A 17,615-nucleotide genomic window follows, 5' to 3' on the forward strand; every position below is an offset into this window, starting at 1 on the left:
GTTAAACACTGTGTGAATGTGAACCTCAGTCACACACACACACACACACACACACACACACACACACACACACACACACACACACACACACACACACACACACACATTTTTAATTCCTGAGGATCTACTTAAAGATTGTCAGAGAAAGTGAAATTTTCAAATGAATAAAGAAAGGAAAATGATTCTGAGCCAAATTGGTGGCACCACAATGAGAATAAAAGAAGGAAATGAGTCTGTGCGCCTCTTCCTTCCAGTAAGTCTCTTTCCTCTATCACTGGAGGAAAGAGCAGCTCTAGGCTGCTGACTTTTCAGTCTTTCTGCCTTGTGGAACATAGCTCGGCAGATCTCTGGAAACGAGTCTATCTGAATCAGCTATGGTATCAGGGTTAAATTTACAGGATTCAAGAATTTTGATTTCTTCAACCTACTAATTCATTTTTCTTTCTATCTTTTGCATAGGCAAGCTAGAAGTGGCTATAGTTTGACAATGTGCAGAACAGAGCTATAAATCTGAAAATAAGCCAAATGTTCTAATTTGGTTTTCAGTCCTCATTGAAGGAAAACAGGCTGAGACCTGGGAAAACCCAGGATATATGAATCATGAAAATCTGCTAGAGTTCTAATTCCGTCATGGCTGGGGGAATTGGAGACTCAACATTTTAATTAATTTGTAAAAAGGAAATGGTAAAAACCAGTTACTTCGTGGGGATTAGTTGAGATTGTATGTGCAAAGTGTCTGGCAAAAATATGCCTGGCGCTTAGCAAGCTTCCTATAAATGATCATCTTTCTTGTAGCTCTATTCTATCTTTCTAAGGATAAACTCAGTTTCTGATTGTAAACCAGTGATTAGACTATTACATGAGACAAATAAATGATGTCTATCTTATACAGGTATAAGAAGGTAAAATAATCCAGTTGAAAAATTATGCAAAGCATGTTTTCTTTGTCACATTTTTCCATGCATCTAAGAGAATGGTGACCTGGAGATATTTATTGATGAACCTAAACGTTAGAAATACCTTCTCCAGTACTTTAGAGAGATGCATTTTGCTCCAACTTGCCTACAAAATACACTTAATATTGCTTGGTTACAAATATGCCCCCAGTTGATTTTTGTTTGAGTTACAATTTGCAGGTGCACAAAAATTTGCTGTTCTTTCTGTCGCATTTTCCAAATAGGAAAAAAAAAGTCTTTTCAGAACACAAATGATTATTGTCCTCTGATAAAAGGTTTGGAGGTCAGGAAGCCACTTGAGTGGTTAAGAGATTATGAAACTAGAAAGTATGTGTTGGTTGAGAGTAACTAACATGTGTGTGGCTTGTAGGAATATTGGGTTACTACAGCATATTTCTCAGCCTGCATTCTGTGAGAAAAATGATTCTCTGTGAGAATCATAGCATGTAATGGGTCTCTTTCTTTGCTAAGAATACAAGATGGTTTAGGTTCTACACATGAACACTCATATATTTTCTGTGTCATAGTCACATAAGGAATCTGTGATAAGAAATCTCTACGGGTCTCTGAAAGACCTACATAATAAGAGAGTATTCAGGATTGGTACATATAGTCATATCTAGATCTACAAGGTAGCTATATTTAGAAAAGGCAAATCTATCTACACTTATAATGTAGGCACCATCAGCCAGAATACTTCCAAGTAATTTCTTATTCCTCAAGAATAAATGACAACGTTCTTCTCCGCTCATTAATTCATCATAAACTATTTAGTATTATGCTGGCTGATGAATTCGTGATTCTGGCTCCAAAGCTTTTGTGTACTGCAACTCTGAAACAAAGTGAAATGGGGATTATACAATAGACTATTAGACAATAGACTAATAGGGACATCACTATTGCCACATAGAGGTTGATTCAGACACTGTAGAAAAAACGATCATCATTTACATTCTGGCACTAGAGTTCCTGGGATGGACTCAAATCAGCCATTTATAAACTGGTCTAATGTATCTTTTAGAGTCCTTCTAGCTATTTTCATTCCGGATCTTACCCAGGACTATTTAGCAGGAAATCAGAATACTTGGATTCTAGTTTATCTTGGTACTTATACCTTTGGTAAGTGTCCAAGTTTATTTATTCATTTAATCATTATAAATTTCTTAAGGAAACACAAATATGATAGTTTTGTGCTGATTAGAGGAGATATGTAATCATGTAAGTACAGGTCATGTCCCCGATAAATATTCAAAATATATTAAAAGACTTTTTTTGTGTAATGGTTTTTCAATCAGAAGAGAACTATCATTTTTGAAGGCTTCCTCTGAGATATGCTATTTTAAAAAGCAAATTTGTTTTCCTTTTCAAGTGAAGGTAGAGCAATGACCTTTCATGTAGTGTTCTCTACAAAAATGAAGTGACTCTCTGATGTCCAGGGGTCTTTTCCTCTTCACAGTGATTTCTACAATGCAACAGAAGTTTTGTTACCTGGGAAATCTTTCCTGAACAAAACTGAGTTTACTAAATTAGATTTTCGTGGTATCAATCCCAGGTCTTCCACAATCCCAGACTCATTTGCTAGTAAGTTGTGTGTCTATATACCTCAAGTAAGCAGGCTAAAGGACATATAACCAAGGAGTTATCTTTTTCTCTTAATAACACCATGTTTTTTTTTTGTCAGTTATAGGGCTTGAACTCAGGGCCTGGGCACTGTCCTTGAACTTTTTCATTCAAGGCTAGTGCTCTACCACTTGGAGCCACAATGCCATTTCCAGTTTTCTAGTGGTTAATTGATGATTTGAGTCTCACAGACTTTCCTGCCCTGGCTGGCTTCAAACCACGATCCTCAGATCTCAGTCTCCTAAGTAGCTACGATTATAGGAATGAGCCACTGGTGCCCAGCAACATCATGATTTTAATTTAGACTAGAAGAAAGTTAGCATTCATTAACCATATCTTACATACCAGGTACTCTTAAGACAAATTCCCATGGAGTAATATGGTTCATATATATGTATGCACAAAGCATTTATTGTAAGGGGAATTGTAGAGCTAAGAGAAATGAGATTCCTTGGCCAATACATCTTACTAACAGCATGTAGATCTGAAGCCCAAAGTTCCTTCACAAGTCAGGTTTATTAAGAGGGAAGACAGAGGACTCAATCTAAGTTTGAATTTATGAGAATATTATGGGTTGTTTTTGCTGCCGAACATTTTTTTGCCAGTTTCTCATCTGGGCTTTGGAATCCTTCTAACAACTGATCAGATTATTTCCAGTGGAATCATCTAGAACTGCGTGTAGGAACAGGTTAGAAAGGCCCCAGCAGGAAGGACAACAGAGTTGTACTTTGGCCGAGAAGAAACAAAAGGAACGTTGGGATTTTCTTAGCATCAGGCATTCTGATTCTGCCAGGAAAGAGAGCATACTGCTGAGAGGTAGGGAGCAAACTCTGGGTCAGAAACGGAGAAGCATGGGGACTGAGAGAAATAAGTAAGAAAAGAAGAAAGTCTCAGTATGTCCACAGAGTATAACCAGAGAGGACTGAGCCAGTGGGGCACTAGCTGGCAGTTTCCTCTTGAAGGTAGCATGGCTGGGAGAATCAAGCAGGTCATGCTGAAGCCCACATTCTGCCTCTCAGCTTGGCAGTAAATCCAAGGAGCTAGGAGCACTGGAAACTCACTTCCAAAGAGCACCCTGCTACTTACTTTAGCCATGTGACTCACTAGAAGTTGTAGACGCATTGACTGATTACATTTTTTTCTGAAGTATTTTGAAAGCATGTCCCTCAAAGGTGTTCTCAGGGGGCTCCACTACCTTTACTTATTTTTCCCACTCAAACAGTCTCATCTCAAGTAACTCCATCAAAGGAGGGACTTTCTTTAGCAATCACCGACTCACCTCTATTGGAGAGAATGAAGCAGGAATGGTGTGTGCCTTCCAGATCTAGATCAGCAAAAGGTTTCTCTGTCCGATCACTTACTTAAGTGGAAGCCGACACCATGTTGTGAAATCAATAAAGGAATCCTAAGAAGATGGCCACATAGCTAAGAACTGCCAAAAACCTGCAAGTCAGTCTTCTTTGAAGAGGGCAAGCTCAGTCCCATTTAGTCCTTCAGTTGAAGCTGCCCGACTCTCATTTTGACTGTTAACCTCAAGAGAGACTCACAGCTGGAACCATCCAGGCAAATCATTCCTAAATTCCTCACCTACCCAAATCATGAGACAATGCGTGTTTGTGGAAGATGCTAAGTTTTGGCATATTTTTTTTTTAAATCCATCAATAGATCACATATAAGGAATGTATGTTTATATCATTTCTTTTGAGACTTCAAAATGTATCCTTTCCATCTGTTCTTGAATGGCTGATAAAATTTTATCTCTACTCTCTCTACTCCTGCCCCTGAGTTCTCTGCATTCCCTTCCTAACTCTGCTCCATTCTGGTTTTTGGTGACTGGGTGAGTGGTAACTCACCTCTTCCAGGCTCCTCAGACTTATGATCTGCTTCTCACTCTCTTTTATTTGGCAAATATTCAGACTCCTATTCTTACCCTCTTGTTAGTGGGTGACTCTGAGCAAGTTATTTATTTTCTGGTTTTTTTTTACATGTAAATTGTTTTCTCCGCCATCCCATGTAAATGGAGACCAACTGTCATCTTACTGACAAACACACGATCCCTACTTACAGTGGTGGCAGAGGTGTTACAAACTCAGGAGAAAGAATGTTTCAATGGTTGAATCTTCCCCTGGACAAATGTTATGAGATATAATATTCTCTCATGATGCTGGCTTTTAGCTGCAACCCATAACTTCCAGGCAGCCACAGGATTAGAAAAGTAAGCCACCAACAAAGTAGAGTGGACTAGGTTAAATAAATGACACAGGTTTTCCAGTACTTTACTATGAATAGCTTGAAAATTAGATAATTCTGGTTGACTGCAGGTAACTAGGAGTAATCTGAGCATGTTGAAGATATGGTGGGCTAAGACATCATAATGGATAGGCTCAGTATAGTAAAGGGCATTTTCATCACTCTTCTCAAGAAGTTTTGCCCAATGCTGTGTGTCAGAAGGAAAATGGCCTTACTTCCCTCAGTCTCAGAGATATTTAACATTGCCTTCGCTCTGTCTTTCAGAAGCCTACTTTTCCTTTGCTTTCCGTTCATTTTATTCTTAAATCTCAGACATTTCTATAGTCTCCTTTCTGGGCTAACCAAAGACTTTTTCTCTCATCAGCCATTACATCTCAGAGCTCATCAAGATCTTGGCTCTGGTGCTTTTTCCTCCCTCTATGTATTCTGCCATGGGGAGGGTAAAGTGACTTTTAACTGCTGTGTGTCAGAGGCCTTCCAGAGCCAAATGTAGCCAGATCTTGCTATTAAACTTCCACACTGTATTCTGGCTAGCTTGTCAGATTTTCAGTTAGATATCTCAAAACAATTTTCAAAATTAGCATGCTCGAATCCAAACTTCTCACTGCTTTTTACCCAAACTGTATATCCCACATGAAAGACTAGAACTGCTATCTCAGCAGTTAGCTTATAACCTGAGTGTAGGACAGGCTCAGCAGGCATTGGCTCCTTTGGGTAGGTTTCCTTGCCTCTGACTTTCTTCTCTCACATTCCCAGAGAACATTTGATCTTAGCTGGTCATAAACGTCTAACAAACACGCTAAGGGCACTGTTCAGAAGTTTTCTTATGTCTATGAGGTCATTTTTGGCTCAACTCAAAAATAAGTGAGAAATATATAGAATTGCTATCTCCATACACATTAGCCATCCCATTGTTACTGAGCTTGATGTTTCTTGGCTTGAACTACAAAGTTGATATCATAAGAGCTCTTTCCAATTAACCATAGTTCTTGAAGGCTATAAAACTCAGGGAGATAAATCTATATTTCTGAGAAAGTATAAGAACAAGGAATAGGAAGATAATTTAATAACCATAGAAGATGATATGCTGGGAAATCTAGCCAAATGGAATGTCTATCCACAAGTTAAAATGAAAAGTACTTTTTCTTGTGATTGTAATTGGGTTTTTAATTTAGCATATGTCTGCTTAAAAAAAGAAGAGTGGTAAGAACTCAGATTGTTTATTCTAGTCAAGTTGTTTTCTAAAGCAAAGAATCTGAATTTAAAATGTGTTGCACAAAAATTATGCACTGGATTTCTCAACTTTTCCTTGGTGGTAGTTTCTTAATCATCTTTCCAGGAATAGGTGCCCCTATTCTCCCGGGACAAAGAGAGGGTCTCTGGTGATTCATTGAGTATATCCGAATGTAGAATTTATAGGTACATTTGCCAAATCACAACTAATAATTAAAAATTCATATTATCATTGAATACTTCTTTTATCTCATTTAACAAATGAAAAATGGCTCTAAACCCATGTTCAGTTTATTCCACTCTCAAAAGGATCTAATACATACCTTATAAGATATGTAATCACAGGATTACATTAGGAATCTAGTAAATCATGGTTACCACCATTATAATTATGTTCATCGAAACTGTGTGATGACAGATCAAATGGTTTGGTAGTCCACTTAGAGATGAAGTCGTATAGTGTCCCAATAGCACTGATGCAACAGACTAAATATTTATGTTTTTCCAAACTCATATGTTGAAGTCCTAACCTCCTCGTTGACAGTGTTAGGAGGCAGATAATTAGAGGGTAATCTGGTCATGAAGGTAGTTCCCTCAAATATGGCGATTACTGAGGTAAAGACCCTTTTGAAGAGACCCCAGAGGCAATCCTAACCTCCACCACCATGTTGGGGGATAGTCAAAAAGAACCACCCAGATTACAGAATGATAGGAAATACATTTCTACAGTTTCTAAGCCACTTGGTCTAGGGTATATGGTTATACCAGTGAAGATAGGCTGCGAAACCTGAAGAAGAAGACCAGTGTGGGAGAATTACAATCAGAGATAGGATGCTGGGAAGGAAGGATGGAAAGGAGCCTTGAGCTCAGTTTGTTGAATTGGAGGATGGTAGAGTATGATAAGAGAAATGGGATTGTACTAATACTATGGCGGAATCACTGTGGTGGTACTGACCTCAATAACTGAAACAGGGCACATTTTCAGGTCTAAAGTGGTAGATCAAAACATACTACGATTTGAAAATCTGTCCACTTCGTACTTCGCCACAGAATGCCACAGACTAGTTCTAGAGAATGAGACATACAAGATCCAATCTAGAAGTCAAGACGGATGAGGGCATAATGGTACTGGAACAACAGACCTAATAAAGTCTTCTCTCAAATGGGCTTAAGCCTACTTGTGGTCTTTATCTGAAGATACAGCAGACAAGATCCTAGGACTTCTGGCTCCAGCAACGGCAGCATAGAGGTGCTTGAGAGTTCCAAAAGAGCCAAGGAAAGATAAGAGTCCCAATACCAGAAGCTCTAAGCTGTAGTAATAGAAGGAATAGAAAAGTTCCAGAGAGTGACAGGCTAAAACTGAAAGAAGTCAGGACTACAAATGATGGCACACGTACTGAGAGATGAAGGACTGGAGGCTGAGATCTGAGGATCGGAGTTCAAAGCCAGCCGGGACAGGAAAGTCCATGAGGCTCTTATCTCCAATAGACCAGCAGAAAACTGGAAATCGTGTTGTGGCTCAAGTGGTAGTGCAGGAGCCTTGAGCTGAAGAGCTGAGGGACAGCGCCCAGGCCCAGAGTTCAAGCCCCATGATCAACAAAAACACCACCAAAAAAGGTTATTTCATGAGGTTGATTATATACAATGGAAGGATGAAGGCTAAAAGGCATTACAGTTGGATGGGTACAACATTTACTAAACATAAGCAGTTTATCATATTTTCTAATTTGATGGGTTTGGGGAGTGGACCAACAATGACCAATCTGTATTACTCAGCCTTTTTATGGTAATTTAAAATTACATTCCTTTTCCTAATTTTTTGAGACAGAATTTTGCTATGTCACTGAGGATCCCTCAAATTTGAAATCCTCCTTCATCTGCCTCTGGAATGGCTCAGTTTCATTTTACTTTTTAGTGAACACATTAGAATAGTGAAACATAAATCACCATAAATGGCATATGCTAGGAATAGTAATTTTTTTTTTTTTTTGTCGGTCGTGGGGCTTGAACTCTGGGCCTGGGTGCTGTCCCTCAGCTCTTCAGCTCAAGGCTAGCGCTCTACCACTTGAGCCTCAGCACCATTTCTGGTTTTCTAGTGGTTTATTGGAGATGAGTCTCACAGACTTTTCTGCCCCGGCTGACTTTGAATCGTGATCCTCAGATCTCAGCCTCCTAAGTAGCTAGGATTACAGGCGTAAGCCACTGCTGTCCGGCTAGGAATAGTATTTTTATTCTAACTTGAAACTTACAATGCAAACTCTATTATTACTTAAGAGCCTAAGAAATTGTATGTGAAGTTCAATTCGCCAATATTATGAGAAGAAAGTATTACAGTGCCTGATATTCAATTAATCTTGATGAATAACTTGCTGAATAAATAGAATGAAACTGTTTTAATTGTGTATTCTATACTCTTCCTCCTTACTTTCTCTTTATAAAGGATAATTTATGTTATCTTAGTTTTGATAATATATATCTTTAAAACTTTTTAAATTGGTACTTTTAAATTATATACATAGGCAAGGCTCAATGTGGTACTTCCATTGGTGTTTATAGCATGCACTGATAAAATTCAAATTTTCTTTTTTTTGCCATTCTAAGTCAACATTTACTGTTTACTAACTCATCTGCAATTAAACGTACTTTTGTGATGTAAGAGACGTAGACAATAATGAGCATTTCGTATTCATACCAGATTATATGGCTAGTCTGCACACTGTTAACAGTGACCTTTCAGTCTTCTGAAAGCTTGCTCTTGTTATTTCAAATTTTCTTTTCCAGCCCCCCACACCATTCTCAATCTCTGGCAATCACTAATCTTTCAACTGTTTACACATCTGAGAGAGAAAATGTACTAATCTGTGGGTGGCCGATTTCACCTAATTTTCTCTAGTTCCATCCATTTGGCTTTCATTCTTCTTTATGGCTGGATAATATGTTATTCTGTGTGTAGGGCTGTATACATATGTGTTTTCCTTATTCATTTATCTACTGATGGATATCTACACTGACTCCATAACTAAGCTATTTTGAGTAGAATCACAATAAGCATGGGTTTGCAAGTTTCACTCTGGTTTGTTGGTTTTATTTTCTTAGGATACATACCTAGAAATAGGAGAGTTGAATTATATGCTATATTGTAATTTTAGGTCATTGTGGAACTTCCACAGCATTCAGCTATACTGATTTCATTCCCATAGACCGTATAAAAGAGTTCATTTTTCTGTATATCCTTGCTAGCATTTGTTTCTTTTTTATTTCATTTTACTTTTGATAGTAACTATTCTGAGGTGAAGTGATATCTCATTGTAGTTTTGATTTGCATTACTCTAGTGGCTATTCAGATTATTAAACATTTTAATTGGATAGTAATCATCATTATTAAATAAGACTAATCATTATTATTATTTAAATTGGATTATTTATTTTTATTTTTTAGTTTTTATATATCCTGGATGTTAGCCCTCTATTAGAGAAATATTTATATATATATATTTTTCCCTTCTGTAGGCAATCTCTTCACTCTAGGTTTTTTTTTCTGTGCTTTCTAGGAGATTTTCAGGAGCTTTATAGTTTGATATAATTCCACAGTTCAGCTTTTGCTTTTGTTATTGTTGTTTTAAAGTTTTTATTTCTGTGCAGAAGACAGAACTTCTGGAGGTCAAATAGGGAAGACGTAGTAGATTCAAACCACGATGAAGTCATAAAAACAAAAGAATATAAATTAGAAGTCAAGCAATATAACCCACAATGTTTTGGATGTGATTCTTCGTCCCAGGAACCCTAACTTCTTCCTAGTAAGATTTGTTTTTAAGTTTATTTACCTTTTCCTGTGCTTCTCAGGATTTAGGTTTGCCAGCTTGATTTCTGTACAAGGTGAGATCAAGTTTCAGACTTCTGCCTGTCCAGTTTACAAGCACCATTTATTATGAAGGCTGTCTTGTCTCTAACATATATTTCTGGTAACCTTATGGCAAAGTCTTTCACTTTTTTGGATAAGTTTATTCCTACAATATTTTTGTTACCATTATGATTGAAATTTCTTCCATTAATTTTACCAGCAAACTCATTATTAGTATGTAAAACATTTTGACACTCTTCTGACTTTGTTTACCTTTATTTGGTTGAGTCTTAAGGATTTTTTTTAACATTTAGAATCATATTATTTAGAAACAGGGATAGTTTGACTTCCTCCCTGTTTGGGGGTCATCATTTTCTTTGTTTTATCTAATTTTCCTGTCTAACAATTCCTAGTACTGATCTGAATGAAAGCAATGAAAGTGGACGCATTTGTCTCATTTCTGATTTAAGAAAGAATACTTTCAGGTTTTTCGCATGCAGCATAATCCTGGATTTGGGTTTATCATACAGCATCTTTACTATGTTGAAGCGCAATCTGTGTAGACACAATCCATGTCTAACCAGAGCTTTTATTAAAAATGAAGAGGTGGTGAATGTTATCAAGTATTTCCTTTGCATCTATTAAGATGATCATAGTTTAAAAACCCTTCATTCTGTTGATAAGATGCATTATAGTTGCCAATGTATGTATATTAAACTGTCCTGGTATCCTTCGGATGAAACAAATTCACTCTTTGTAAGTGATCCTTTGATGTGCTGTTGGGTTTGATTTGGTACTATTCTATTGAGAAGTTTCACATCTATATTCATGATTCTTGCTTCCTAGTTTTCTTTGTGTGCTGTGTTCTTGTCTGATGTTTGATAACAGGGTGATGCATAACAGAATAAGTTTGGAATAGTTCCCTCCTTTCCTTTGTATTACCAATTTAGTATCATTACTTTTATTGTTCTACTTATTTATGTACTCATGCTTCAAGTTTTGTAGGTAACATGCACACAGAAATTAGTTGGTTTCTTACAGGATCTCCAAGTTCTTAGCATATTATTTTTCATAATAATCTGTTTTTAGTGAGCATTTATATTTCAATCGTAATGTCTCTCTTTGTATCAGTCATTTAGGCCTTTATCTTTTTTATTGATTAGTCAAGCTAAAGGGTTGCCAATTTTACCTGTCTTTTCAAAAATATCATCTTCATTGATCTTTTACATTTTTGCCTCTGTCTCATTCATTTTTCTGTGATCATTGTCACTCATTTTCTTCTATCATTTTTTGCATTTGGATTATTTTTTCTGAATTATTAAGTGTGTTTTTAGACTGTTTATTTGAAATATTTCAATTTTTTGATGTAGTCATTTACTGCTATAAACTTGCGTCTTAATATTGTTTTTCCCTTTTTTCTTTGATGACACATTGTTCAAAACTCTGTTGTTAGTCTGCAATTATATATATATTATATATCATATATAACATACGGTATATAATATATATAGAAGGGTTTTTAAACTATATAGAATGAAGGGTTTTTGAACTATGATCATTTAATATATGCAAAGGAAATACTTGATAACATTCACCATCCCTTCATAATAAAAGCTGTGGTTAGACATGGATTGTGTCTATACAGATTGCTCTTCAACATAGTAAAGATGCTGTATGATAAACCCAAATCCAGGATTATGCTGCATAAGAAAAACCTGAAAGTATTCTTTCTTAAATCAGAAATGAGACAAATGCGTCCACTCTCATTGCTTTCATTCAGTTCAATACTAGGAATTGTTAGACAGGAAAATTAGATGAAACAAAGAAAATGATGACCCCCAAACAGGGAGGAAGTCAAACTATCCCTGTTTCTAAATAATATGATTATAATATATATAATATATATTATATATGATATATAATATCATATGTAATATATATTATATATAATATATATTATATATGATATTATACATTATATAATGTTATATATTATATATGATATATATATATATACGATATATATACTATATATATATATATATGTGTGTGTGTCTGTCGTGGGGCTTGAACTGTGGGTCTGGGCACTGTCCTTCAGCTCTTCAGCTCAAGGCTAGCTCTCTACCACTTGAGCCACAGTGCCACTTCCAGCTTTTTCTGTTTATGTGGTGCTGAGGAATCGAACCCAGGGCCTCATGCATGCGAGGCAAGCATTCTACCACTGAGCCACCTTCCCAGCCCATTAGCCTGCAATTATTTGCATAATTTCTTTTTTGTTGTTTTTGACCTCTAGCTTTATTCCATTCTCATAATAAATGTTACTGGGTATGGTTTCAGTTTTTCTTTAATTTGTTAATATTCATTATGTATTTTAAATACATGATTGATCATAGAGGACGTTCCATGAATTGATGAAAAGAATGTGCAATCTACACTTGAACAGGATGTTGTTCTGTAAAATTCCTGTAGTATAGTTTAATTCTGCTACATCTTTGTAGTGTTTTTTGTATGGATGTTCGGTCTATTGATACAGTAAGGTATTGGAGTCTCCCACTATTAGGTTTATTAGTCTTTATTTTGTAAAACTGGGTATCTTAGCATCAAAAACATAAATTTACAATCATTATGTCTTCTTTTTGAATTGAACTTTCTGTGTTCTATACATAGAGACCTTTTTGTCTCTTCTTTCAGTTTTCTCTGAAAGCCTACTTTGTCAGATGGAAGTGTAGCTATTTCTATTTTCTTGCAATATCATTTTCCATGCTTTTACTTGCAGTCTCTATGCATCTTTATTGGTGATAGAAGTTTCTTGTAGCTACATGTTTTAGGGATTGTGTTTTTTTAATAATTCATTCAGCCAATATGTCTCTTTTATTTGGAGAATTTAGCCCACATACATTCATAGTTATTGATAGATAAGGTAAGCACATACTTCTATAATTTTACTGATTTTCTTCTAGTTGTTCTTGTGCTCTTTTCCTTGTTCACCTTTGCAGTTTAATGGTTTATTGTACTGAAAATGTTTGAGTCTTTTCAGTTACTCTTTGATGTATCTATTCTTCTAGTGCGATTTATACTTTTACCTGCTTTCATAATGGCATTTATCTTTTATTTCTAAATATTGGGCTTCATAGCACATTTGTAAATCCAACTTAGTAATCATTAATTACACCAGGTTTTGCTTGTCTTGAAAGGACTATTTGTCCTGTATCTCACTGCTGAATGTAGTACTGTTGGCTGATAGTTATTTTTCAGGACATGGAATATATAATTTCATTCCCTTGTAGCCTGTAGGTTTTCTGCTAAGAAATCAGCTCTTAGACTAATTGAGAGACCCCTAAATAGGATTCTATTGCAGATTTGAGGATTTTTTTCCTATCATTTCTTTGTTGATATTTTACGATAAAACACATAATAGATATAATCTGCTCCTTTCTGATCATGTGTGCCTGAGGTCCAATAAGCCTCATACATATGGAGAAATAGTTTCCTAAGCCTTGACAAAGTTCTGGTATTCTTCACTGGGTAAGTTTTCTGTGTCACTAACATTTTTCTTCTCCTTTGAGTATTCTGCAAATGTGGATCCTTGTTTACATAATTGTGTCCCAAAAGTTTAGAATGTCTTTTTTCTTATTTTTGTTGTTGCTGATGGGACTATTTCAAAAGGACTATTTTCACATCCAGATATGCCTTCTGCTTGTTGAGGTTGATTTTTGAGGCTAACAATGAATTTTTTTTGTTTGACGTATTGAGCTATTCATTTCCAAAACTTCTTTTCAAATCAGTCTCTGATAATTTTCTCACTCATGTGATATATTACCTGCCTAATCTCATGTCATTGTGTATCTGTATTCTCTTGGATCTCATTGAACTTTATGATAAGATTTCCTTTATTAGGCAATTCATCTGTATCTAGTTTTTTGAATCCATGGATAGATTTTTTTGTTTTGACAAGTGTCGTATTGCTTTGCTTTTCTGTTTCTTCTCCTTCATAAACATAAGCACATCTGTTAGAACAGGCATCTATTCCATTTTCCTGACATGGTATTTGTAATGTCTTTTTCACAAGCATGTATCGGGGATGGTCACTATGAATTACTGGCTTTCTTTCTAGCTCGGCACTGTAGTTTTCACTCTCTGTGGCTTCTTTGGCTGTGATTACTAACTCTGAGCACAGAGTATACATTGGTGGGGTTGTGGCAAGGACCTGTTTTGGCAGGACATTCTTCATGAGTGAGGACACTGAAGCAGTCCAGACTAATGAGATGTAGACAGTCGAATGTGAGGGTCATCACACTATGGCTGCTTCTACAAGAAGTGTGTCCCTACTAGATGATGAAGATTTCTTTAGGCGCTTCTTATGTGGGCTCTGTTACTGGGAACCCCATGAATGACGAGGGGCCCAAAGCACTTGTCTTTGACTGGTCAATGATTCTGGCCAAGATGTTGCACCAGATGAGTCAGTGGTAACAACTGCAGCAGTAGTGTATGTCACAGATGGCATGCACGTGAGCTACTAGTGACAACGGCATAGGCAGGCAGCGCAGGGCTGCGATTCTCCTCTTGAGTGATAATGGTACCTATCCCGGAATGAAGATGCTCAAAATTTCTTGCAGCTGTCTTTGGCTCTCGCGGGCTAGTAGGTTGGCCACGGGTGGAACTGAGGCTCCTCTCCATGCTTCTCCAGCTGTAGGATGTACCAAAGGAAAGACAGCCATAGAACCCGGTGTTCTTTCTCTTCTCTGTTAATAACGGGCAGCCAAAAGTGGTACTGGTATAGTGCAAACGATGTGGACACCCACCTTCAGGCCTCACACTGATAGGAATCCCTATGGGACCAGCCATGCCCTTAGTCACAGATGACAAATGCCCTCCGTTCCCTTCTTGGTGACAATTACCCCCCCCCCACCCCATGACAGTACCCCTCCCCTGCAGGAAGCCCATGGGTAGAGGTCATAGTTATCTTTCTAGGTCCAGTTGGGCCAGTAGGGTGACTAACCTAACCAACCAGTACAGTAGAATTTCTGTGGAATCCCAGAGATGAGAAGGTGCAGGCATTTTCTAGCCTTCGGAGAAGTCCAAACTTGGACAACTCAATTTTCAAGGTAGTTCCTGGTTTCCTAGGTGTTCTCTGGATGATGATGTGAAATTCTTTTCCAAATATGCAGATTTCAGATTACTTTTTTAAGTGGGCTGCAAAGCTGTGTGGCTTGTGGAACTTTCCAGTAGCTTCATTTACCAGCATCTGCACTAGTGGAGATTGACATGACTCTCTTTTTCCCCCATCTTATCCTTGCACATGAGAGAGTCTCTTACACCATCTATGAATCCATTTACTATGGCAAATGCAGGGGTATTTCATTTCTCCTTCTGTGCAGTCTTCCAGGTTTCTGAATCTGACAGGTTCTAGTTTCTGTGTTGCTGAATTCTGTTGTTCTTGCAGGGTCATAAGAGTCAAAATACACCTACGCATCTGTTACTGTGGCTTTTCGTGCTGGAGGAGGTGAGTATTAGCTATCTCTGCTAAGCCATCCTGGAACTTTCATTTGGAATCTTTTCACTTTCATCTCTCTACCAGCTGACCTGGCTCTTTGTGAGCTACGGTTTGCTTTTATTAGACCCCTGGAAGCAGGGATGATTAAAGCATACTTATACTGAGCAAATGAGTAGGGATTAATGCCCTCTGGGCTTGGAACAAGACCATTTTAATTGGGACCCCAGCCAACCTCTCTAGGCCCTATTGACATACAATGCGAAAAAAGTAATGGGAGAAGAAGAAACATGAGAAAAATCAGAGAAAAAGTTGCAATTGGAAGAAAAACAAATAGGACTGGATTTTCCAACTTGCCAAGGCAAGTAAATATAATAGAAGTACTGATTTTCCATAATCACATGATAATCATATTAGCATTTTGTTATTCTACCTTGAAAATAAAAATAACCAGTTGCCATTTGCCACAATTTACTTGGATGTAAAAGCTCTAAAGTAGTACCCCAAGCTGAATGCTAGTTCAAGTTTATGGTAAAGATCTTGAAGCTATAAACACTTCAAAATGACTTCTGTATCATAAATATATTAGAAATAACTTATGTTAATAAAATATACTATTAAATGCTTAAGGTGTTCAGATCTTTTTAGAGTATCCTAATTCTTTAAGAGATACCTTTAATTCTAGTTTAATATCAACATTCAGTTATAAGCCAACCTGGAATTTAAGGCAAGTATTAACCCACATATATTTTATAAAAAAAAAAAAAACAAGTCCCAGATACAAATTGATGTTTGAGACATGTAAAGATATAGATAAAGCAGCCAGTGAATTTTAGCTAAGAAACTATTATACTGATAAAAATTGGTATCTCTTTTCTTATCCCATATCCCCTGCATTCTGCAGATAATTTGGTGGCCTTGAAGTCATATTTCATGCTGGTTATCACACAGATTTAGAAATTTGTTTACAGCTTGTCTTGATTTGTTCACTGGGTATCTTATCATATAGTGTTTTGTGTTGCATTGAAAATATACTGTGTTGGATTGAAATGCGATAGTTGCATTGTGGTGAATTGCAATACAAGAATAAGTCTAAAACACTTGGTTCTCAGCTTCTTTTCTTTCCTCCTGTTTTTGCTCAGACAAACCTTATGATGCTTGAATAAAGGCAACTAGTTAGCATATTTGCTGAATTGATTGTACAGAAAAGGACGTATTGATCTGATGTAGAGAGGAGTGATAGTCAATTGCTAAAATTATTAGAGAAAGAAGAATGGAATAAAAGATGGCAATCTGTTCTGTTCACACACTGTATTAAACTTCATACTGACGGATTTTTGAAAAGTTTAATGGCTGGTAGGAGAGAAAAATCTTCTAAAGGAAGTTAGTAATAACCTGTTGTTTTTTTTTTTAAAACAAGAAGATTGCTAGAAGGAAAAGAAATAAGACGGTGACTCAGGAAAAAGAAATGTGACCAAATGGTCTAAATTTCTGTCAAAATTGTTGTGTGGTTGGCCAGTATGTGGCCCTGGACATCAGAACAGGAAATAGAAGCTGACATTTTGAAGTAAGTGGGAAGTAAAGAATCCATCTGTGTCCATATCTTTGCCAAACATCTCCAAAGAAAGGCTGCCCAGAGAAGCCACCAGCTTCAGCGAAAAGCACCAACCCCTGCTGCTCTCCTGAGATACATGCGAGAGGAACTCAAGCAACAGTGAACTGGAGCCTGCATTCATCTCCACAACTGTTACTCAGTGTAAATGAACCTTGACAGAACTATGCCTAAATCACTTGGTTCAAGCAGAGAGAAGGTGGTTTGATAAGTGTTATTTTCAACCTTTCTTGATTAGAATTGACATTAGATCTATGTAGACAGATTTTTTTCAGAAACAACTAATAACTCAGTTGAAATAATTCCTAATGATCAATTTTCCCTTTGGGAGGTAAGGGGGGAGGGAAGAACACTATCTCGGGTACATTCTAATTACCTTCTAATTTTACTCTCATGAGAGCCCCCGTAGGAAAAGTCATGTGGAGGGACAGTCCCCAAGACTTACATCTCTTCCAATCAGGTCCTCTTGGTTTTCCACAATTCCCCAGGGGGCAATACCTATGGTACATATCTTCCCTCGAGACTTAGAAGCGTGGTCCTTCAAGGCATCTCCAACATGGCGAATAACACCTAAGAGCAGAGAGAGAAGTATTCATCTTGTTTATTATGGTC

General features: G+C 37.0%; 1 protein-coding gene across 20 annotated transcripts in view; it reads right to left on the reverse strand.

Moving 5' to 3' along the window:
- Positions 1-17,615, reverse strand: part of Trpm3 (transient receptor potential cation channel subfamily M member 3) — a 517,403-nt gene that overhangs the window by 248,006 nt on the left and 251,782 nt on the right. For all 20 annotated transcript variants that reach the window (XM_070035730.1, XM_070035729.1, XM_070035727.1 and 17 more), the window contains exon 5: positions 17,449-17,573. In XM_070035730.1, coding sequence (XP_069891831.1) covers positions 17,449-17,573 — 125 coding nt within the window. The remainder of the gene's footprint in view (positions 1-17,448; positions 17,574-17,615) is intronic.

The sequence above is a fragment of the Dipodomys merriami genome, unplaced genomic scaffold (assembly GCF_024711535.1).
Source record: "Dipodomys merriami isolate MVZ:Mamm:240054 unplaced genomic scaffold, mDipMer1.0.p SCAF_26, whole genome shotgun sequence".
Classification (NCBI taxonomy): domain Eukaryota; kingdom Metazoa; phylum Chordata; class Mammalia; order Rodentia; family Heteromyidae; genus Dipodomys; species Dipodomys merriami.